The sequence below is a fragment of the Littorina saxatilis genome, linkage group LG9 (assembly GCF_037325665.1).
Source record: "Littorina saxatilis isolate snail1 linkage group LG9, US_GU_Lsax_2.0, whole genome shotgun sequence".
NCBI classification, from domain to species: domain Eukaryota; kingdom Metazoa; phylum Mollusca; class Gastropoda; order Littorinimorpha; family Littorinidae; genus Littorina; species Littorina saxatilis.
Genome location: NC_090253.1, coordinates 43,036,051 through 43,060,731, shown reverse-complemented (window position 1 = coordinate 43,060,731; position 24,681 = coordinate 43,036,051). Strand labels below are relative to the sequence as shown.

The following is a 24,681-nucleotide window of genomic DNA, read 5'->3' as shown; positions in this document are numbered from 1 at the left end:
TTTGCACCTCTCGCGAATCTATATGGGCGGTAGAGCGCTGATTGTAATATGAGTTTCGAGTCCTGTAAATGCTTGTGTTGTATGTGAAATGACGAACAGAATAAGTATGTTCTCTCGGTTTCTGTCAGAAATATTCAAAGAAAAGCAAAACGCATTCTCTGTCTTTTCACTTAAAAAATATTAGAAGGAAGTAATGCTACAAACTATAATGCTTGGGTACACGTACTTTGAAGTTGGGGACAACGTTTCTTTGACCTTCTTTTGTTACCGAGAGTAAAACATCAAATGACGTTTGGATTGGATTGGATTGGATAAGATTTACAGTCCAGTGAGGTTACCCTCATGGAAATTCGGGCTGCTTTCTCCCCGGGGAAAGCGAGCTGCCATACATACGGCGCTACCCATATTTTGTTTTTTCCCTGCATGCGTGTATTCATGTTTCCTGAGACTTAATGCCGTGTGAGATGGAATTTTTTTTACTTTTTTTTGTTTACTTTATTCCAAGTCCCACGGGTATTTGATGGACATTTTTATCTATGCCTATACAATTTTGCCAGGAAAGACCCTTTTGTCAATCGTGGGATCTTTAACGTGCACACCCCAATGTAGTGTACACGAAGGGACCTCGGTTTTTCGTCTCATCCGAAAGACTAGCACTTGAACCCACCACTTAGGTTAGGAAAGGGGGGAGAAAATTGCGGCCTGACCCAGGCCTGAACACGCAACCTCTCGCTTCCGAGCGCAAGTGCGTTACCACTCGGCCACCCTCCTCCCCTCAATCCCCCATTTTTTCCTGAAGTGTTCAACAACCTTAATATGTTTTTCCTTTGGGAAGCATATCAGTGAATAAGCATGCATAAGTAGGAAGAAGCACACCTCTTCTGATAATGACATTGCACATTTTGTGTCTCTTTTCGATCTTTTCTTTATTTGGTGTTTAACGTCGTTTTCAACCACGAAGGGTTATATCGCGACGGGGAAAGGGGGAAGATGAGATAGAGCCACTTGTCAATTGTTTCTTTTTCACAAAAGCACTAATCAAAAATTTGCTCCAGGGGCTTGCAACGTAGTACAATATATTACCTTACTGGGAGAATGCAAGTTTCCAGTACAAAGGACTTAACATTTCTTACATACTGCTTGACTAAAATATTTACAAAAATTGACTATATTTTATACAAGAAACACTTAACAAGGGTAAAAAGAGAAACAGAATCCGTTAGTCGCCTCTTACGACATGCATTGTGTGTCTCGACAGAGCTTACAGTCCGCTTAACGATCAATAAAACTCTTCTTCTGCGCTATCAAAACCACGTCAGGTGTATTCCCTTTGTACCCTACCCTCCATCGAAATACCTGGAATAAAATACTGCTGGCGAATACGACTGGTTGAGATAACAAAACGCACGTTGGTGTATACTTTTAAAAGATACCGCCCTTACCATACAAGTATTAGTATGCCAACAGTACAGGCTATTGTTTGGGGTAACAGTATATTCTTCACCTTAATTGACACATAAAAACAATCTACAGTCTGCTTGCGTTCTAGATTGACTGAATCGGATTTTCTTTTTGAAAAATTAGTGTTTTTTTTTTATCGTTACTGACACTTATGTCAAACTGCAAAATTGATTCAGCAAAAGACAAAAAATCCCAATCAATACAGGAAACAAACCAATTTCTGATATGTTTCCTATTTGCATGATGGTCTTGTTCCAAGCCAATGCCTGGACTGATGGGTGGTGTTTTACATGATTACTTTCACGATGAGAACGGCTTCTTTAATTAAAGACACACTCCTTCTCGTGTTAACAGTTCTTTTCAACATCTCAGATTTACGGGGGGTAAGCCAGTCCATTCACGTGGTCACATACCCAAAATCAACACCGTGACTGCTTGCTGCGGTTAGATCTTTTGGCTTTTGCAAAATTAATTCATACCAAAACTCCCACCACGCACAGAGAGAGCACACAGGCTGTTCATGTTTTGGTATCTAACAAAGTTGAGGTCTTGTCCCATGTCAAAGCTTGGTCATATCTGAGACAGTCAGCCAAACACTTTACACTAGAAAGGGTATTCCTTTAAAGTACGAACTTCTTAACTGTTATTGAAACCGTATCAGGTGCATACAGTTTCAACACCCCCCTCTCTCGTCTTTCTTTCTTTATTTGGTGTTTAACGTCGTTTTCAACCACGAAGGGTTATATGGCGACGGGGAAAGGGGGAAGATGGGATAGAGCCACTTGTCAATTGTTTCTTGTTCACAAAAGCATTAATCAAAAATTTGCTCCAGGGGCTTGCAACGTAGTACAATATATTACCTCAATGGGAGAATGCAAGTTTCCAGTACAAAGGACTTAACATTTCTTCCATACTGCTTGACTAAAATCTTTACAAAAATTGACTATATTCTATACAAGAAACACTTAACAAGGGTAAAAGGAGAAACAGAATCCGTTAGTCGCCTCTTACGACATGCTGGGGAGCATCGGGTAAATTCTTTCTCGTCCCAACCAATATGGGACTCCCCCTAGCCCGCGGAGGGTCCCTCTCTCGTCCAAATTCCAGCAATGAATACAGCTTGGGCAATTGACACTTGTGGCTGTGATAACAAAGCCGACGTTGCTTTATATATAGGTTGAGTCAAGTTGATCCCCGTGTAGCAGCTATCTAGTGCTAACTACTTATTGAAGGGTGAAATGGCGCTAAACTGTGAAGAAAAGCATTATTTATGGGGGATACTTATCACCTTGGGTGGAAAAATAACTCATGAAGTAGGTCGACGTTTAAAGACGCATTCCTTCTCGTATAGACGATTTGACTCATCATCTTATATAATTATAGCCAGACTTTTACATGGGGGTAAAACTAAGGATCACTCCTCTCGGGCATCTTGAACTCAGGTAAAATGAGTTACTTCCCTTCGGGTCTCATTTATCCCTGACAGGATGCCTTTGTTTTCCTTCTCTGGAGAGGAAATCGATTGTTTACATATTTAGAGCTTTTCGTAATGTGTTATTGATATAAGCAGATTCGCGATCGTCGATAATGATTTTTCATGGTGTTGTGTAATTTTTAGATTAAAAAGGCATTGATATGTAAGACAGTTTCAAGCGAGCTATCTTTCGCGGGTGTATTTACTGTGCAAACAACTCTAAATATGGCAACAGTGTCACGTGATAATCAACTTTGGCTACGAAGCAGACGACACTTTTTTTCAGTAACCAGTTGGGAGTGATGCAACAATATCAGGGTCTCCTTCCCACAGCAGTCTCAACATTTCGACTTGTTTTAACCTTAGAACGATGTCTTTATCATAACTGTGAAGAACAGAACGGAGATCACTGTCGAAGTCGGCCAATCTGCAATCACTTTCGTCTCAGTTCGTCTATTCTCAGAAACATTAGCGAAAAACATGGGAGATAACTCTGTGTTCTTATTTTGATAGATTCCGCGCAGTAATTATGGATCCGGTCCGAGAGATATGTCGGCGATACGGCATGGACCGATGATGATCAGAATGTCCTCTCGGGCTGATATCAAAAATCAACTTTCTTGCTGCTGTCTGTGCATGTGGGGAATTGTTTGATGAATTAATTTTGTATCTATCTCTGGTAGCAATCTGTAACGTTTAAAAAAAAACTTGAAATTTTTTTTACGATGATTCAATTTTTATTTTTTTATCTGTAACGTGTATCTGATCTAGTATATGACTGTTTCAAAGTATTGCCCAAACCGTCAATCTGTACAGTTAATTAATCAAGCAATTCCCACCCCAAACGCACCGCAATCAGACTGCTGATTTTTGATACATGTCCAAATGGTGGGATGGTATAAAGACATTGACAGATCTTAGATGGCGATTTGAATCGTTTGTACGAGAAGCTAGGACTGTACCTTTTATCTGTGCACTTGTCCGCTTTCACTTCGATTCTCTGTCTACAATCCAGGGAGGGCTCACACCTCGGCTAAGTGTCATTTGAGAGCTCCACAGTTCACTTTAATGCGCTTTGACAGTTTCCCATGAAACCTACGTGCACTCAAGCGCCTGTATCTATTTATACGCTGACGTGAACAAAACCAGGAAACGGGCATTCTAAAATGTCTAAGCAAAAAAAAAAAAAAAAAAAAAAAAAAAAAAAAGCCAGTTAATTCTTTTGAGTTTGTCTGAAATCGGAAAATACAAACTTGTGGTGGACATCTTTATCTACATGTGAAGACTGCTTGATCACTCATGATTCAATGTTGCACCAGGAAACCAGTCATCTGGTTCAGCATACCCTCCTTTGTTACGCAAACATTTTTAAACGACACCCATTAGTCGACAATGTGCACATAGTCAAATATATTAATTTTTATTTTAGAAAACAAAACTCGCACGGGAGGATAGGTGGGGGTAGTGAACAAGTACACATTAGTATTGTTATGATCCAAAGTATTTTTCAATAATGATGGTCCTTTTTTCAAAGCTACGATTTAAAAAACAGAAATCATAAAACAAAAAGTCAGTTGGTCTGAATGAATTGATAAAACAGTCAATCAATCATGTTCCCGGGTTTTACCCCGACTTTAAATGAGATACACAAGTGTATGCGTGTTTAGTTTGTATCAGCCATTTGCTGATATGGCAGAATGACCAAGGTCTTTTACGTGCCACTGTGTCTGTCTTTACAGGTGGGGAAGTTTTTGATGAATTAGTTTTGTACATGTCCCTGGCTGCTGTCTTTACAGGTAGGGAAGTTTTTGATGAATTAGTTTTGTACATGTCCCTAGCCCTGGCTAGCACTGTCTTTACAGGTGGGGAAGTTTTTGATGAATTAGTTTTGTACATGTCCCTGGCTAGCACTGTCTTTACAGGTGGGGAAGTTTTTGATGAATTAGTTTCGTACATGTCCCTGGTATTAATCTGCAATCATCGAACAATTCCCACCACACACACATCATTCAGGCTGTTGATGTTTGATAAAAGTCCAAGTGGTGGGATGATCGTATCCTATGTAAAAACACAGACAGATTTGAGTTGGTGGGTCGAATCGTTTGTAAGGGAAGGAATTTGCCTTTATCTTTGCACTTGTCCGCTCTTCCGTCGTCTACAACCCAGGGAGGGCCTACGACTTCAGCTTTCAGCAGTCACTAAGTGTATTTTGAGGGCTCCACCGTTCACTTTAATTTACTGCACTGTTTGATTAAATCTACGTGCTCTCAAGTGTTTGTGCATGTATGCGCTGACGAAACCGAAATCAGGAAACGAGCATTCGAAAATTCCCAAGCGACTCTCTTTCTGAAGTGGTCGGAATGCTTTCAGATATTTCACCCTGTGTCTGATGTGTCTGAAAACACCTCCGCGCGGAGGGGTTTTGCAGCCAGCGCAGTGAAGAAAAAGAGGGAAAATTTTCTCGGCTCGCGCGGCAGCAAGTAGGATGTCTCTAGACTGTAAACTTAGGCTGGCCATTTTGATTTGAAGATGACCGGTATATACGGTACTTGTTCATACACATGTTCGTGTTCCTCCGCAGGGCCGGACCAAATGAGTTGTAAGGGGGGGGGGTTCCTTCTTTTCAAGTTAGGGGGGCAAATCAGCGAAGTGGCGAAGCCACAAGCGCGCGCCTGCAAAGCAGGCGCGCGAACTAGGGGGGTCCGGGGGCATGCTCCCCCGGAAAATTTGTGAAAAACGGTTAAAATCTGTGCAATCTGGTGCATTCTGGGCCTTGTTTTGAGGGTTAAGGCCTGTCAGTGTGAGTTGGTGGGTGGGGGGGGTGGGGGGTTACCTTTTTCTCATCGGATTTCACATTGAATAAAATTTGTTAGAGACACACACAAAATTTATTTTTTAAAAAAATGAAAAAAACCCCACTCAAAGCAAGGTACATGCTTTTTCCAGGGGTGGGGTTCCGGAACCCCTGGAACCCCCCCCTGGGTCCGGCCCTGCCCCGATATGCGGCCTCCCGCTGCTCTAAAAGGATTACTGCTTTGCATTTCGAACACTTATCCACCTTTGTCATTTTGATCATTTTGATCAACCAGTTTCAAAGAAATCATGTTAACCTTCGCCAGTCCGGGTTATCGACTACACACGGAAGACATGGTGGGGCCATGCGGGCCCATGCTTCTCAAAGATGCACGCTTTTCCTTCTTTAAGAAACAAGGTCCGCACGGCCCCACGATGTTTGTAGTCTAAATGTGACTATCTTTTGTTGTTACTTCACGCTGATATTTTAGGACATAAGAGCTTTATAGATGCCTGAGGCATGCTTAAAAGCTCATTAAAAAATTCCAACTAGTTTAAGAGATATTTGCAATTAAACACCCTTCTGGGTCCACACGGACCCACGACCAGTGACGGTTAAGGTGACTCCTGTCTAGACTATTGAAATGTGCATGTGAAATGTAGTTGTTGACGAACGATTTGCGACAAAACAGCCTGTACTATTTGAAGTCGACAAGGATTAAATAGGCAAAAGCACGCAGTTGCTTACGTAAAGCACGATTCACAAGTGAGGATCCGTGGAGGTTGTAAACAATACAAATGTATCTGGGTCATTCTCCAGAGCTGTGTACCAAGGGAAACCATGGTACGAAGTTGACATTTCTTTACTTAACTGATACATTTTAACCATACAAATTATTTCAATAATAAATGCAGGTTCCATATTTATCCTTGGCCTGTCGAGAAAGAATTAGAAATACTTGCACATTTTGTTTGTCTACGTTCAGTGAAATACAAGGCTTTCAAAGAACGACAACTTCGTAACATGAAACCAAAAGTTGTGACATGGATTTGAACGCTTACAGTTGAGAGAAAAACAGTATATACTATGTTTTTTGCTGCATTTTGTTTGTTTGTTTGTTTGCTTAACGCCCAGCCGACCACGAAGGACCATATCAGGGCGGTGCTGCTTTGACATATACGTGCGCCACACATAAGACAGAAGTCGCAGCACAGGCTTCATGTCTCACCCAGTCACATTATTCTGACACCGGACCAATCAGTCCTAGCACTAACCCCATAATGCCAGACGCCACTAGATTGCCAAATTTAAAGTCTTAGGTAGGACCCGGCCGGGGTTCGAACCCACGACCTCCCGATCACGGGGCGGACGCCTTACCACTAGGCCACCGTGCCGGTTTTTTGCTGCATGACTGTATCATTATTCTACTGGAGTATTACTGAAAAAAGAAAAGAGAATACATTCCAGCTTCCGTTTAATATACGTTATAATTGTGCGCCTTGAGTCGCCTTGTGATGAGATATGTGCGCGTTATAAATTCTCGTATTATTAATATTATTATAATCATTTACAGGACTGAAAATGATTGTCACAAAATGGTACCAATCTCTGGAGAATAAGCCATTTATATTACGACTGTAGACACTTTTCAACACTGACGGCCCTTTTTTACAACTACGAATGAAAAAAAACCACGAACAATCTTTCATAGAACGTCTCTTGATCTCAAGAAATGATTGAACGCACCAGTAAATGAGTGAATCAATAAATCAATTGATAAACCAACCATTAATCAATCAATCAATCAATCAATCAATCAATCAGTTAATCAGACGATCAATCAATCAATCAATCAATCAATCAGTTAATCAGACGGTCAATCAATCAATCAATCAATCAATCATTCAATCAATCAGTCAGTCGGTCAGTCAGTCAGTGAATCAGACGATCCATAACATATCACTTTTGATTTTAGAATCGATCAAACAAACTAATGAATTAATTCCGTCTCTACGTGACGTCAGTCAAAGTATTCTCTCAACAAGGAAATCTCTTTCCGCAAATCAGTAACAGATACGCCCGGTTCCATTTAAGTCCTCTGCGTTCTGTTTATCTTCGTATTATCTCGGTCCATGTGAACATACATTTATTCAGAACAAATATATACCCCCTGGTGTTTTTGTCAGTCAGAGAGATATACCTAATCCTTCAAATTATATGCAGACAGCTTTTGATACCATTTAAGAGGATCAATGATATAATGCGTGCGTAATTTACCGTCGATTATTCATAAAGTGCATTCAGTCCCTACCGTGAAAACACGCCTGCACGCTATCTCAGATCAGTCCAGTCATGCATTGCTCTGAATCACACCGCCCGCTCAGAGCAAAAGTCGCTCTGGATTGATCTATGCAACGGGCTCATAACGAGGCAAAGCGCTTTGAGCTTCTTCAAGATGGCGACGAAGAAGGCACGAATGCTGCGAGATATGAACAACGTTGTACTTCTTAAGCTAGCAGACGGTTCGGTCAGTGAAATCGTCAGACAGAACGTCGTTATGATGGGAAATTTAGCTGGGGTAGTCCCTGAACCTTGAAGAGCGGGGGATCCCTCGGGTCACGTCGAAAACCACGCCGAGAAGACCGCGACACGCTACACGGCATCGCAGTTTAAACACCGACGCCATCTTGGATTACGAAGCGCGCGATGGGCGAGCATATTCCAAAGCCGCTCGCCGGCGAGCGCTTTCCTGCACTGGGGTGCACGAAGCAAAACTGGGTGCCATCCACAACCATATTAAGCAGCCGTGGTGTCGGACTGGTTGAAATCGTGACAAATCTCAATTTCAACCAATCCGATCCCGCGGCTGCGTCCCACCCAGTTTGGTGGTACCCAGTTTGGTGGTACCCAGTTTCGCTACGTGCACCCTCAGCCCAGGTCTCTTTATTTAGACACAAACCAAACCAAAAAAATCCGAATATGCATTAAAAACACCCTGCTTGTTGATTTTTGGTATGAATATTAGTACAGTGATGTAGAGGTTACATGCTGAGTCTCAGCGATTATTACAAATAGGGGCAAACGGGGCATTAAGCCCCCCCTTTTTTGAAACTTTCAAAATGTGGGACCTCAAATGGGAACAACCCAACTTTAATATCATGGGGCAATTAGACTCAGTGTATAAAGTAAACCTTCCACTGGGAAAAGGTTCAGGCTGGCCTTGAAGTAATCAAATGAGTGGATTTAAGATGTCACAACCACTCACAAAGTTGCCAAATGGGTTTTGGCGGTCATAAAATGGTTCCTGTTTGTAAAGGGTTGGTAAACTGTGTACTGTTACCTGTTTGGCTCAGATACTCTTTGCATAAATAAGTAAAGTGAATTCTGAATGGTTGTTAAGCTTCTTCTTGTGCGCCTTGAGTCGCTTGTTGGTGAGATATGTGCGCGTTATAAATATTCGTATTATTCTAACATGACTGATGAGGTCTGCCTGAAATGAACATAATTTCCATGCACTGGGGCCTATTGCCCCGAGGAGCCTAATGCCCCGTTTGCCCCTAATGGTCGAAGTTTTCGGATCATGAAAAATGCGAGCTTCAGCGAGCTTTTTCATGACCGCGAACTGAGACCATTATTTTTAATAATCACTGAGACGAGGTATGTAACCTCCTTATTCCTCCTTTCTTCAGTTATTCAAAGAAAAGAGGAGTTTTTGTGCCAAAGTTTGATCGAATCCTATTCACTCAACCAGTCTACCTGCGCAGGCGATTAAATAATGCGCGGTTGTATAGTTCAGGGAAAATCAACCAATTCTGTTAACACTTCTTGTCAGTTCCTCTGTTTTGGACTAAAATCAAGTACAGAGTTATGTTGTTATTCTCTTGTGGCGGTAAAGGCAGATAGTGTGTGTTCTGTTCATGTTTTGGTGTCGCTTAGGAAATGTTCTTTCTTCGAATGGGACAAGCAGACGAACTTTTGCACCCGTGTTCCAACGTTAAAAACTGTGTGAAGTTCAGTTTTCTGGGGCAAAATAGTGTATGAAACCGCTGTATGTTCTTTAAATTGATGAGATGTGTGCATTTGGTTGCGTGTGATCTGTTTATAAAATAAAATATTGTCGATTGTCGGATTGCAGTCTTTTTTCCAAGCAGCTCAGTTCAGAAAATTTGAAAGGGGAACTACTCTTGTCGCTAGACAGAGTACAAGAGTTACTTGCCTTGGGAGTTTGCTTGCACTCATAAGGCCAAAAAAAAAAATAGGTCTGTTTACGGTAACCCGACCGACCCTATTTTTTTCGCGCGACCCTAGACTTTTTTTGGGCATTTGGGGAAAAGAAAAAAAAAAAATATTGGTTTTTTTGCAAAATAACGTAAAAATATGGTTTTTTGGAAGAAAAAAAAAAAAAAAAAAAAAACCATCCCGACCTACCGACCCTATTTTTTTGGCCTATGTTACCGTAAACAGATCTATTTTTTTGTTTGGCCTAAGAGATCTAAAGCGAGTTTCTCTGCACTGATCGTTAGATTTGGATTTAGAAAACAACCAAACTCATGGATTGATTAATGTGTTCAAGCCTGTAGTTGCCAGTTTAAATGCAGTATGTTTGTATTGTTTGGACTAGAGATGTATATTTCGTACATTGGAGCGTTCGGAACTTTTCAATCGCTAAAGTAGTAAGAGAGTACAATCTCTGCATGTTTTCAACAGCTTCATAATATAATCCATAGAGAGAGGCATAGTTCAAATGTTCACTTTACTGTCACAATTTTAGAAGTAAAATTTAAAAAGTCGTGTAAAAGCATGTACATGTACATTCTGATCAATCTCCGATTTCATGGTGTCCACCAGTTCTGGTGCATGTACTACCCTGGCCAAGTTTCCTCTCAAGACATCAAAGAGACCGCCCCATAGGTTAAACTCCCCATAGGTTAAACTCGGTCACTGACCCGGGTGCAGGAAGTGTTTCCTCTCTCATATGAAAGGGGAACCACCTCTCATAGCTAAAACTGAGTCAATGACCCCTAGAAAGAAGGTCAGTGTCTATAAACAAGGCCATCCAGCTATCACAATGGACCTGCCTTTGATCTCGCCTCACACACAGATCGTTGTAGCCTTGTGACTTTTAGAGACAAAGGTACACTACGAATCCTATAGCGTGCCCGCGAATCAACAGCGAGCTGTTTCACTCAAAGTTCAAGTAACTGAGGCGGGCGGTAGCAATGCGTGAACAAAGTACGGACAGTTTTCGCGGGCTTTTGCGCAAAGGCAAAAGTAACCGGTGCTTTATTTGTTTGCCTCCCCCCTTTATTTTTTCGGCGGACACTTTTGCTTTTTCGGCGGAACAAAATAAAAATTCGGCGGAAATCCGCCGTTCGGCGGACAATTCCCATGCCTGCTAGTTCCCTCAAAGTCTAACTCATCAACCTGTGAGCTATCGAGGATTCAGGCCCGTTGTTGGGTAAGTAACCGAAAATTAACTAACCCTACACGTTTACAGAGAGAAAGAAGCAGAGGGGGGAATAAGGCCTAATCCCATGTAAAAGCCTAAATGATAAGCCGAATCGTTTACACAGGAAGGATTGTGCGCTCAATAGCTACGTGCTGGTCTTCTTTGAGCAAGAAACCACACCGCTAGTTGACAATAGCACAAAGAGATTCGTGATTCCTGTGCACATTGATTCAAATTGGAACATGCACGTATTCAGAATAAAGCGTTTTATGGCTCCATGATAAAGCTTCGCACTACTTTAAAGCACGCCCAGGTGTTCTGACCTTGTTGAGAACATCTCATCACGCCCGTGTGTGTGTGTGTGTGTGTGTGTGTGTGTGTGTGTGTGTGTGTGTGTGTGAGTGTTTGTGTATGTGTGTGTGCGTGTGTGAGTGAGTGTGTGTGTGTGTGTATGTGTGTCTTTGTGTGCGTGTGTGTGTGTGTGTGTGTGTGAATGTATGTCCGTCCGTTTCTCTGAATGTACACAGGTGCCTATTTCGAAGACCCAAACGAGATTTGAAATGAACCACATAGAAACCCCCATTTGTGTCTAACGGAGTGGAAGAAACCCCAGAGGTGTTAACCACAAGGTTAAATGCATGCAAGTGTATGCACACTGATATGAATGAATAATGATCACGGTTCATTTCAAAACGTGTCTCTCACCAAGTCTCCGACCACAATGTGAGAAATTCTTCAACAAAATCTGAAGTGGCACATTCTTGTGAAATGTGTTTTCGAGCAGAATATTTCTGGTATTATTCATTTAATGTCTTTTGTATTGTATTGGATCAATATTGTCACCGGTCGAACAACCGTGTTGCAAGCAAGCGAAGGAGTTAAAAGGGCAAAGGGACGGGTGGGAATTAAGTAACCTGGGGGCTAAGGGCTATGGGGCAGAAGGTTGCGATAATGGGGAGGGAGCGGGAGGGGGAGAAAGTGTGTGTTGGGGTGGGGAGGGGGGAGGGAAATGTGCGTGGGAAAAGAAGAGCGGGGATGACATTGAATTCTTTGAGTATTTGCTTTTATGTTACTCCTGTTTGAACATGGTTTTATTAATTGGAATATAATTTGAAGTCAGAGTTGTAATGTTAACATGTTTGATGCGGGGCTCTTAGCACTAGCAGGGTATACATGCACCATGAATGTCATTCTAGTCATCGTTTATAAGATGAAACTAGAACATGTCCGTCTGTTTTTGTGTTTGTTTTATTTAGTGATTTATTGATTAATCAGATTACGTGTGGTTGTGTGTGTGTGTGTGTGTGTGTGTGTGTGTGTGTGTGTGTGTGTGTGTGTTTATGTGTATGTGTGTGTGTGTTTGTGTGTGCATGTATGTGTGTGTGCATGTGTGTTTGTGTGTGCATGTGTGTGTGTGTGTGTGTGTGTGTGTGTGTGTGTGTGTGGGAGTGTGTGTGTTTGTGTGCGCGCGTGCGCTGTCAAACCTTCCCCTGCACAGTTAATTTCTTCCAGTTCTTATCCTTACATACAAGCAAGCATACCCGAGGAAGGTTCCTGAAACGGAATTGCATACACAATGTCAAACACTAATATTAATGATAATAATTAAAGGTGGCACAGCAGAGATTCAGTGTTTGAGAATGAACATTTATTGAAAATAAGTTTTTAGAACAGGAAACACACACCCACCCACCCACACACACACATACACACATACACTTACGCGCACACACACACGTACGTACACACACACACACACACACACACACACACACACACACACACACACACACACACGCATACACACACACACACATACACACATTCGCGCACACACACACACACACACACACACACGTACACACACACACACACACACACACACACACACACACACACAATCTCGCGGCAGTTTTTCGAATGATACAAGAGCACACGCACACACACACACAATCTCTTCATAATCAAATGACTCTTTCGTGACCGTCTATTCTACCAACAACCAAAGACTTAACAATGAAACAAACGAGACAACTGCAGATGACACCTGCCAATGACAATGACACATGCATACCGCAAGAACAAGGTTCCGTGTGGAGCAGGACCTATCCAAATATCTATCATATTCTCAGAACCGAAACCCCGACAATGCTGTAACGGCAATCAGTAATGAGCATGTAGAAATTATGCAGCAGCGTGCCAATTTTACACAGATAATATTACAAAAAACAATCGTTTGCAATTTGCGTACGGTACACTCCAGAGAGTCTCACTGTGCTGTGAGTGAGGTAGGTACACTCCAGAGAGTCTCACTGTGCTGTGAGTGAGGTAGGTACACTCCAGAGAGTCTCACTGTGCTGTGAGTGAGGTAGGTACACTCCAGAGAGTCTCACTGTGCTGTGAGTGAGGTAGGTACACCCCAGAGAGTCTCACTGTGCTGTGAGTGAGGTAGGTACACTCCAGAGAGTCTCACTGTGCTGTGAGTGAGGTAGGTACACTCCAGAGAGTCTCACTGTGCTGTGAGTGAGATAGGTACACTCCAGAGAGTCTCACTGTGCTGTGAGTGAGGTAGGTACACTCCAGAGAGTCTCACTGTGCTGTGAGTGAGGTAGGTACACTCCAGAGAGTCTCACTGTGCTGTGAGTGAGGTAGGTACACTCCAGAGAGTCTCACTGTGCTGTGAGTGAGGTAGGTACACTCCAGAGAGTCTCACTGTGCTGTGAGTGAGGTAGGTACACTCCAGAGAGTCTCACTGTGCTGTGAGTGAGGTAGGTACACTCCAGAGAGTCTCACTGTGCTGTGAGAGAGGTAGGTACACTCCAGAGAGTCTCACTGTGCTGTGAGTGAGGTAGGTACACTCCAGAGAGTCTCACTGTGCTGTGAGAGAGGTAGGTACACTCCAGAGAGTCTCACTGTGCTGTGAGTGAGGTAGGTACACTCCAGAGAGTCTCACTGTGCTGTGAGTGAGGTAGGTACACTCCAGAGAGTCTCACTGTGCTGTGAGTGAGGTAGGTACAGGTATGTGTGTTCTCCTTCATTGTTCCGGTCAGGGGCGGACCTAGTTGTGGATAAGGGGGGGGGGGGGGTTCCAAATTGGAGCAGGGGTCCAGGGGCCGCTCAGGCCCCGGTGGGTCCATGGGCAAAGCCCTGGTGGGGGGTCTGGGGGGCTTTGCCCCCCAGATGCTGAAGGAATTTTATTTTTTTAGGTCAATCGGAGGCCTCTCGTGGAAGATAACAAGGTAAAAAAAAAAAAAACGGATGGAGGGTGGGGTTCCGGGCACCCAGGAACCCCCCCCTAGGTCCGCCCCTGCCGGTAATGTATTAGAACAGCGGTACTGCAAACAAGGGTATTGTATCGCCTAAGAATGATATCAAGCAATTGGTGTTTGTTTGTTTTACGCTGGATAAACGTCGTCTGTCGTCTTTCAGCTGTGAAAGATTGATTTTCTGTGGAAACTGAATTTGCTGAGAGTTACCATTCAAAAGCAACAAACGTTGCTCAGCAACCCGAATTTCCTAAAAGGCTACAATAAAAAAAAACCGTTATAAAATGTGTCTATGAGCCTTTTCAATAAATCCAAAAACAAAGAGACTGCCAACGTTCCAAAATTCAAAATCAAAAAACAAGAAAGGTAGGTTGTTGGAACGTTAACTTTGTTATTGACAAAACAATACATTCACAAATATATCGACCCAACGGTCTTTTAAGTGCACAGACAAACAATAACGAAAGCTTATCTGGCTGATTTTTCCTTCAGCCTGCCACGAAGCCGCAAGCTAGTTTTTGCGATGAGGAAATTATAAAATGAAATATTGCTATTTCATATGTTACGTGGATTTCCATTGGTCAATTGGGCAAAACTGAGCTCAGTGCAAAAGTGATATCGACGACATTTCCGTCGATATCAGTTTTGATATCGACGACCTCTTTATTGCTTCCCCACTTCAAAAACACCTAAATTTAAAAACAAACAAATATATATGAAAATGTAATTATCCCAGAATTTAGTTGAGCAAGTGACTAAAGACTTTTTGAAAGGAAAGACATTTTAAAATACTGAAAAGTACAAGAAAAGAGTGAACAAAAAGAAATAATAATCAGAGGGAGGAATATGGAACAGCCAAAACTGAGACAAATACTTTTGTAATTTCTTTACAGAAAATACAAAATGTCCAGAGAATTAGCAATATATCTAACATTGACTGACTGTGTGATGATATCTTCTGCTATTGGTCTGTTTCGACAGTGATATCAAAATCTCGACCTCCCGGTCAGAAGATATCATCACACAGTCTGTCAATATTGGGTATAATCATTCATTCGCTTGCGGCTTCGTGGCAGGCTGAAGGAAAACACAGCCAGATAAGTTTTCGTTATTGTTTGTCTGTTCACTTAAAGACCGTTGGGTCGATATGTTTGTGAATGTATTGTTTTGTCAATAACAAACGTTCCAACAACCTACCTTTCTTGTTTTTTGATTATGAGCCTTTGAATAAAAAGGTTGTACAACTATACACACGTTCATATTACTCTGTAGATCATGTTTGGTACATTGGTAAAATTGGTAACATTGCTTTGACACTCCATACCAGATTAAGACCCTGAAACCAGATCGTCCTTCTTCGTAACTAAGCAGGGCGTCCTCGAATGCAAACGATGCACTACAGTTAAAAGGAGTGGCTGCATAAACAGCAAGTGAGTATGTTATAAATGCTCTGTACTAATCTTATTATTTTCTTTTTGCTGCTGTGCTAGATAAATACAATTAGTAAAGATACGTGTGTGTGCGTGTGTTTTAATGTATGTATGTGTGTGTGTGTGTGTGTGTGTGTGCGTGCGTGCGTGTGTGTGTGTGTGTGTGTGTGTGTGTGTGTGTGTGTGTGTGTGTACACAAAAGCGTAGTATACAATGTGAAAGATATGGCTATATGACATGACTGAAAAACAATCTTTCTGTACATTGCCAATGGTGGCATTGACGATCGAGTAATAATGATCCTTGTTAATACCTCTTTATCTGGTAGAATGGTGGGTTACTGAAAACAGAAACAGACAGGCTTTGTACTAATGTGTGTGATAGTTTTAACAGATGGCAACATAGAAAACACTGAGGAAGCTTTCTTTCCAAACCTATCATTTTCCACGAAAACAAAACAAAAAAACATTGTGTGCAAACTCTCATTCAGCAGATCACCAATCCCTATTTCAAGATCTATTTAAAGCCATATGTACTCGATGACTATACACGCTAATTGCTTTACCAACAGCTGGAGACATGCTAAATTAAGTTCCCTGCAAAATATTGTGGTCTAGGACCCCTTCAATGTTGAGATATGTTAATTTTCATGTTGATCTGGATCGTCCTATTTATAGATTTGGCAACACATGCGCTGTTGACGCAAGGGAGAGAACTCCGTGTCGTTGTTGACATCCTCACTTTTTCAGAGGCTAGAACAAGCTGAAATGCACGTATATGGTCCGCGCATGACGACATATCGTCATTATATGGTCTTATGGTGCGTTTGACATCGATTGTGGGCAAACTATACTTTGTAAACACGGGAGTAAGTTAGTAAGCCTTTAAGTCAATTAATCTGATTATCCTACATACATGGTACGTATAGCAATGGGGCCCTATCGTATAAACAGGGATGCGTGAGACTATCCAATCACAACCCCCAAATCCTCCCACGTGTCTATTAGAATAACAATTAATAGTCTGTGTGCAGGTTCGAACAACATATATCTATGGCATCTCCGTTGGAAAAACCGAAGGGCAATGAAAAGCCAACAACCAACCAACCAACCAACCAACTGTTGGAAGAAAAAATGGGAAGCTTTTCACTCGTCGACAGCGTTCACCTAAAGGTATATGGATACTACTAGTTGCTGTTTGTGCATTATACTCGTGCATCTGTATTATCAAACGATTGTGCCGATACACATCGATTCTACAACAATGACTTGCACAAATGGGACACAAGAGATTTATTAATGTTAGAAAAAAAATAAGCCACTGTCCTGACAAAATTATTCTGGGCAAATCTAAACATGTGCTCACAATATTTTGTACCAGTAGAATAACTGGGGGGGGGGGGGGGGGGGGGAGGAGGAGGTAATAGAGGAAGGTTGCCTAATATGGATCCCTTTTTGTTTCTCGCTGATAACTAGCTTGTTTTCTTGCGAAGAAGTTTCATTGTGTATTTGTTAGTCCTTCTGTCTTAGGTTAACCATTAGGCCTAACAGGAGTGAATTTGCTTTGATAGCCATTAAGCAAAAATTAAATAAAGAAAACTTCACAACTGGTCCATATTAGACGCATGGGTGCCTAATATAGACCAGTGAAGACGCCTTCACAAAACACTGTTAAAAGCACCCAATACTTCCAAGTAACATGATACAATTTAGTGTGCAAGCCAGACTAATTCAAATATGCTTTAGATTTATCTGTCTTGGGTTTATGAGAACATATTTTGAAGCACAACAGGAGCTAAACAAACAAAAAAATAACAGAGGGAAAATAAATGAAATAATATACTTCCACAAAAAGAAGACTATTTGTTATATTCTTTTGAAAGCTCGAGGGCTAATTATAATTTATTTTCAGCAAGTTTCTTAATGACGTAATGAAAATAGCCTTTACCTTTTATTTTCTTCTATTTGTTGAAGGTGGTCCATATTAGACGACACACACGTGAGATTTTGCTAGTATTTTTTGCAGTAGAAACTCGGGGACAACTGTACTAAAATGTCACAAATACAGTCTTAACTGTCATATATGGCAATTTGTGTGTGATAACAGCTTTCGCTGTGGACAAAAACTAGTCCGTTTTTAGTGGAGCTACAAAATACGTAGGCTTTACGTGTTCGTAATCCTGTGCGTAACCTCTTTCATTTGCGAAATCGACAAGACCTCGGCTCCAACATGTTTTGAGGTTTGCTGTTCGTAGTCTCTGCGGGTATGCGTAAAACCGCAAAGTATTCGTCAAGACCTCTGCCCCAGGTCACTTCCGGTGTGATCTCTCCTTACCACTGGGCTAAATAGTGGTCGTTGAAATATGTGCACAATTGAACCCTTTTTTATTTATTATATGCCGATATTGAGTAACGCGATCTGGTGCGATCGTGCTGTGTGCATGGGTCGTGCGGACAACCTATTCTGTACTAAATTCGGTACAAGTTTATGTGCAGTGTACAACCTACCCTCCTCCCCCTCCCCCGCCCTACCCAACCCAAACCGATGGTCATAAACGGATATTTGCCTTTTTGCAGGAAAAGATGAACCACTTGGGGACTGGAGTGAACGACTTAGATGTCCGTGTGAAGAAACTTGAAAATTCTTCACCAGATGGGAAACGACAGAAAGAGGTAATGTCTAGCTATCTTACATGTATTCCCAGAAAAACAGACAGATACAAGACAGACACATACAGTTGGACACACAGACAGACACAATAAGACTAACACAGCTGATTTTGTGAGTCTGTTATAATTTGAAAAGCAGCGCTCAAGCAACACTTCACGGGTGCAATCCTGGTAGTTTGCACATATCTGGCGTCAATGCGAGCAAAAACACAGCTTGAAATTCACTTTGAAACTGATACTTTATTACTAAACAGAGATACAAGAATCAACCAGGGTTGAGGCGCGGTCGAACTGTTCCTTTTTACATTAAGTCAAGTTATGACTAAATGTAATAACATTGACTGGGATTCGAGATGAGGGTGTGGTGTGTGTGTGTGTGTGTGTGTGTGTGTGTGTGTGTGTGTGTGTGTGTGTGTGTGTGTGTGTTTGTGTGTAGAGCGATTCAGAGAAACTACTAGACTGATCTTCATGAAACTTTACATGAGCCCAGACTTTTTTCACATATTTTTTTTATAAATGTTTTTAATTTCGTCATATCCGGCTTTTTATGAAAGTTGAGGCGGCACTGTCACGCTCTCATTTTTTGGTCAAGCAATCTTTGACAAAGTCCGGACTATGGGATTGCATTGCAGCTCGGAAGCTTACATTTAATACATGACTTTGCTCATTAAAGTTGTCATTAAAATCGATTTTTGGCGAACAGATTTAAAATTGATTGCATCATATTTTTTTTCGCATTTTGAATCTAAAAATATATACATATGTCATGTTTACTCTAAAAATAATGTGAACGCAATCAACGAAATAAGGTTAGTTAGGTACTACGCTACTTCGCTATACTGTCAATTTCAATTCGTTTTGCACGGGAAAAGTGAGCGATTTCCTTGCCGCAGGGATTGACGAAGCTGTAATGTCTTGGTAAAAGAATGCAGTGCGTTCAGTTTAATTCTGTGAGTTCAACAGATTGACTAAGTGTTGTAATTTAAATGTTGCCTTAGGCGACTTGTTTCTTTCGGCCTTTTTTATCTTCTTTTTTTTCTTCTCACTCTTCTTTTCTTCTTTTATGTATTTATTTATTTTATTTGTTTGTTTGTTTGTTTCATCCTCTTTTTGCTTGTCCCGACGCTTGTTCCTTCTCCCAGTATGCTCCCACGCCGCCCCGTCCCAGCACTCACTGCAACATCCACCCCTGAACTTCGTTCCGCCGCCAGACTTTGTCACAGGACACAGGCACCGCTACCTAATAAGCCCTCTACTTGCGACACTGACTGTTAAGTCGTGGAGCCAGACTGAGTGAGCGTCTCCTCAGAGAGCAGACCGCCACTGCGTCTTTCCGTCGACCCCCCTGGAGCATCCCAGGCTGGCAGCAGAATATTCAGGGATGGCTGGAACAGGAACACTGGGACCAAGGTCACCATGAGAGCCCTGAGCAGGAAGGGTCACAAGAATCGAGACGAGTTTTTTTTTATTTTCGCGCTTTCTGAGTCAATCGCATTCGTGAAGTGAATGACACTTATGACGGCTTACTAGTGCCAAAACTAAAAATTAGTAATTAACCCGTGAAAGTTACTAATTTTCACGAGAAAATTACAATTATGACTAATGACTAATTTTCACGTGTTAATAACTAATTTTCAAGTGTTAAAGTCTAATTTTCAGTTTTGGCTCGCTTCCTGACGGCTTACTGGCGCCAAAACTAAAAATTAGTAATTTTCACGCGTTAATTACTATTTTTCATGTGCTTCGTGACTGTGGGGGCTCAATGCGTATGCGCGACTGTTGCACCGGCCAGAGCGAAACATCCTTCGATTCGAAACTTTTCTGGTCCATAGTTCTTCAATCCGATGCAAATTAACAACAAGAAAATTGGTTGATTAAAATCAACATGGCCGAAGTAATGTTTTCATAAAAGAAGCGGTAGTGTACGGGCACATGTTGTATTTGGGTTACATGTGTTGCAGAGTATTTGAAAATACGTAGGCATAAAAACATGCAAAGAAGAGTGATAAGTCCCTGTTGTGAATATAGTCAAGTGGATAAATTGATTACTTATGTATCACACTAGTTTTACTGCTACAGCAGTCCCTCTCAAGAACGGACACCCCAGGACCCGTGCAAACCTGTCCGTACATTGCAGGTGGCCGGTCACACACACTCAGACACACTGACGGACTCAGTGAGTCTTTGCTACTGGTGAACGAGCTCTTCTTGTACTAAAACAATAAGGTCAAACTACTACAACGTATAACTGAAAGGAAAAAAAACTGTCCTGTAAAAATGACGTTAAATGAACGGTGTCAGAAAAAGAGAGATAAAAGAAATCGTCAAATTCCTGAGGATACAGGCACCCCATGAAAGCAGTCACGAACACACACTTTGCAAAAATATGAATTGAAAACCTACATGTCGTACTTTTTTTTCTGGCTTTATTGAATGCTTCAGGCAGTGACTTTTCCCTGTCCAGTTTCCTCTTTCGTCTCGCTTACCCCTCTCTTACCCTCCCCCCCCCCCTTCCCCTCCCCGGCCACTCCCTTTACCCAGCCCGGACAGCACAAACTTCTAATCTGCAAGGCAGAGTACACATTTTCTAAAAGGAAGACTACTCCTCTTCAATTATATTCAGAGATCTTTCAGCTGTCTCCGCCATAAGCCAAGTGGTCGAGTTACCCCACTTCTGACCCGAATCACACCCCTCCTGCTGGGTACACGTGCACTCAAGTTAACACAAGACTGACACCTCCGCTTTGACCTGCGTGCCAGGAGTCGGATGAGCCGAGAGAGAGAGAGAGAGAGAGAGTGAGGAGAGAGAGAGAGAGAGAGAGAGAGATAGAGAGAGAGAGAGAGAGACACACACACACACATAGACAGAGACATACATGAAAAGACAGAGGCGGAGAGACTCAGAGCAAAGAGTTTATCCTTACGGTCCGCATGAGATCTCGAGAGAGAGAGAGAAAAAGATTGAGAGAGAGACAGATACACACACAGACACTAAGGCAGAGCGAGGGAGAGACGGAGAGAGTTGCATGGAGTGTACGTGACAGACAGTGTGTGTTGCTATAAACAGACAGACGAGGTGCAGCTCATTTCCGAAACAGCGCAATTGGGACAACAGTGACATGTATGATACTGTTTGAATTCCAAAAAAAGCGCAGCTCATTTCCGGAATAGCACAGATAACAAAGTTGGTGTCAACAACTGATCTCGTGAGAACGGTAACAAACGACTCATGTCACCTCTCCGAACGCATTGCAATAGATGTCCGCTCCTGCGGCCATCAATAAGAGCTGAGCGCATGTGTAGATAACCGTGACATACAACTGTCTGTCCGACAACTTGTTGAATAACGAATTCTATTGAAAGATATTTGTGAAAGTGTGTGAGTCTCGATCGAAGAGATCCGTCTGCTAGTGGTCGGACCTTTAGCACATGTCCGGCCGGCCGCCATTTTTCCTCTCTCGGTTCGGACATGTTCGGATCAATTGTCCTTCACTAATACACTACAAAGCAAATTTATAAGTGTGGTAGTGGTAACAAATATGAGGTACGGCTGTCTTCCCGACAACTTGTCGAATAAGGAATTACATTGAAAGATATCTGTGAAAGTGTGAGACCACAGCCGATCAAAAGTCCGTCTGCTACGAACAGCTTCGATTCGAAAGTTTTCGGGGTCGATTATTCTTTTCTAAGATACCCAAAACAACGTTAAGGAAAGCGCTATTGCAGAAAACTGTGACATGCATCTTCCCGTCGGATAACTTGCTCGATAAGGCCTTCTATTAACAGATATTTCAGAAATAGTGTGAGAGTGATGTTTGCCGGACGTTGAAGCCTCTCAGTGCGGACCCTTAAAATCCGACTACTGTGACCGAAAACGAGGCAAAAATGAAAATTAGTAATTAACACTGTTAATTACTTATTTTCACGTGAAAATTGTAACCCTAGGTTTTGGCACTAGTAAGCCGTCATAGACACTCGGCTGTGTGATCCCAGCCATTGGAACTTTAGCACTTCCACTCTGGGTAGGAGCCGACCGAAGCTCAAAAAACCCACGCACCCCTTATGGGATTCGAACCACGATCTCCCGGCTCGCAGTCCGATGCGCTAACCACTGCGACACCGGGGCCGACTTGTTTCTTTCGGCCTTTTGTTGTTTTATTTTATTGAACATTTTGAGGTAGCAATCAGCCAGAGGTTTACCTACAGCCAGCCAGCACATTCGTCTCCTATGCAAAACATGTTCAATATGATAGATTTTCAGTAGACCTCAATGAAACTTGAAGCAGAGTAGTCTCCCCATTAACTATAGATTCACGCTTTTGGCGGACATATCTGGATTGCATCATGGCATATGATAACGATTTAACCGTACTCATTAGTTCATGGACTTAAATGGTCTGTATCGAATCACCACATTATAACTATGAAAGTAAACTGTGTTTGAAGATGCTTAAACTTAATACCTTTGACGATAGCCTGTTTTTTGTTGCTTTTGTTTGAACCTCTACTTTACCCGGTGTTTGTTTCTGGGTATTTCTGCATAAAACAAATGGTTTCGTTATTTTGTGTTAAACCTGCAGTTGGAGCAGTCAAAGCAAGAAGTCTGCAACCTGAAAGAAGAACTGTCAATCGTCCTGAAGAAACTGGACAAAATAACAGCTGAGAACCAACAGGATCAAGAAGAATTGAAGGTAAACAGTGTGTGTGTGTGTGTGTGTGTGTGTGTGTGTGTGTGCAAAACCCAGTCCAGCGCAGCAGACTGAACGGGCGCGTCACTCACAGCGATAATAAGCGTTCCAGTTCAGTCTGCTGCGCTGGACTTGGTTTTGCTGTTGGAAGACCTGTTTTTCGTAATTGTTGTTTTGCGTTCACATTTCCATACCACCCAAGCGAGTTGTTGCTTTTATATTAAAATTGATCCCCAATTGTAATATTCATTTGTGTTGAAGTGTGCACAATGCTGAATATTTGCAACAGTACTAGAGAGATTAAGAAGGGCTACCACATTCATATGGTTGGCATTTTCGTGGTTGAGCAAGACACTCGGCGGAGGAACACGAACGTGTTGCTAGTACAGCGGTTAAGAGGACAGAATAATTTCGTTTCGCTGGTCGCGTCGGCTCGGAAGAGTCGATCAGATAGTAGCTAGATTTAGAGACAAGAAAAACGCCCACCACCTCATTTTCTCTTGCCCGCTGGGATGCGCGTGCACAACGAAACTCAACAGTGCGTGTTAAAGAGTGTCGCGGTTTAGACTGACGCCAGCAGAAAAGTTCTGTTCGCAGAAGAAGCGCGATGTGCGATGTGTGTTATGTGCGATTAATTTGCAACCCGAAGCTCTACTAATACAATTTATAACTGTTCAAAGTGAGACAGTTAACAAATTAAGGTCTGCCCTATAAATATAAGTATTCTATTTATATTAGGGAAGAAATAGAACTCTGAAGTCGTGAAGCCGGCGGCAACCGGCTCCGGGCCGCCATCTTTGATTTTCCCAAGCGCAACCTAGGCAAATGTATGCTACAGAAATGCAGTGAAAGGTCGACTTTAGCGTCCACTCCAGACCTTAAAGTAGGAAGATATGAACAGTTAAAATAACGATCAGGTAACCTATATCCAATAGATTAAAGGTTTCCATACAGAAATAACCAAAACATGATTACAAAGTCAACGAAAGTAGGTAGATTCGTAGAATCGCCCAATTCAACGAAAGTCGTTTGTGTTTTTGGTGTGAACTTCGTTTCACCGCCAACCGGAAATGACGTGTACGCAACATTTGTGATGTAGCACTTCCTTATATGGCACGAAACGAATGTGGTTGGTTGAAAAAAGCCTGTACTAAATAAGCGCAGCCTAATACCAGCTGTCTCACTTCTCCTGAAACGCATCAGACACTCAGGCCACTCAGGGGCGGATCACATCCTTTTCAAGGGGGGGTGTCCAAATTTTTTTGGGGTAAAATTGTGATGAAAATCAAGGAAAATGGAGCAATCTGGTGCAATCTGAGCATACATTTGTCTTTATTTTCCTTTTTTTTTTTAGGCTAGGGAACCCCCCCTGGATCCGCCCCTGCCATTACTCAACACATCATAAACTTTAACTGCTTCATGCATTTTTCTCCTCTAGACGGCTTGACCA

General features: G+C 42.1%; 1 protein-coding gene across 1 annotated transcript; it reads left to right on the top strand.

Annotated features, from left to right (window-relative positions):
• The first annotated feature begins 14,116 nt into the window (after window positions 1-14,116).
• Window positions 14,117-23,526, top strand: LOC138977206 (uncharacterized). Its single transcript, XM_070350111.1, has 6 exons — window positions 14,117-14,186; window positions 15,772-15,874; window positions 16,908-17,046; window positions 18,451-18,546; window positions 23,124-23,234; window positions 23,521-23,526. The coding sequence occupies exons 3-6, from the start codon at window positions 16,927-16,929 to the stop codon at window positions 23,524-23,526; spliced, it is 333 nt and encodes a 110-aa protein (XP_070206212.1). The 5' UTR covers window positions 14,117-14,186; window positions 15,772-15,874; window positions 16,908-16,926.
• Window positions 23,527-24,681: the final 1,155 nt, after the last annotated feature.

Bases quoted from the DNA above. Each gene is read 5' to 3' on its own strand.
- LOC138977206 (XM_070350111.1), top strand. From the start codon at position 16,927: ATGGCATCTCCGTTGGAAAAACCGAAGGGCAATGAAAAGCCAACAACC. The intron at 17,047-18,450 runs GTATATGGATAC...GCCTTTTTGCAG, and splicing joins TCGACAGCGTTCACCTAAAG to GAAAAGATGAACCACTTGGG. The intron at 18,547-23,123 runs GTAATGTCTAGC...TTAAACCTGCAG, and splicing joins ATGGGAAACGACAGAAAGAG to TTGGAGCAGTCAAAGCAAGA.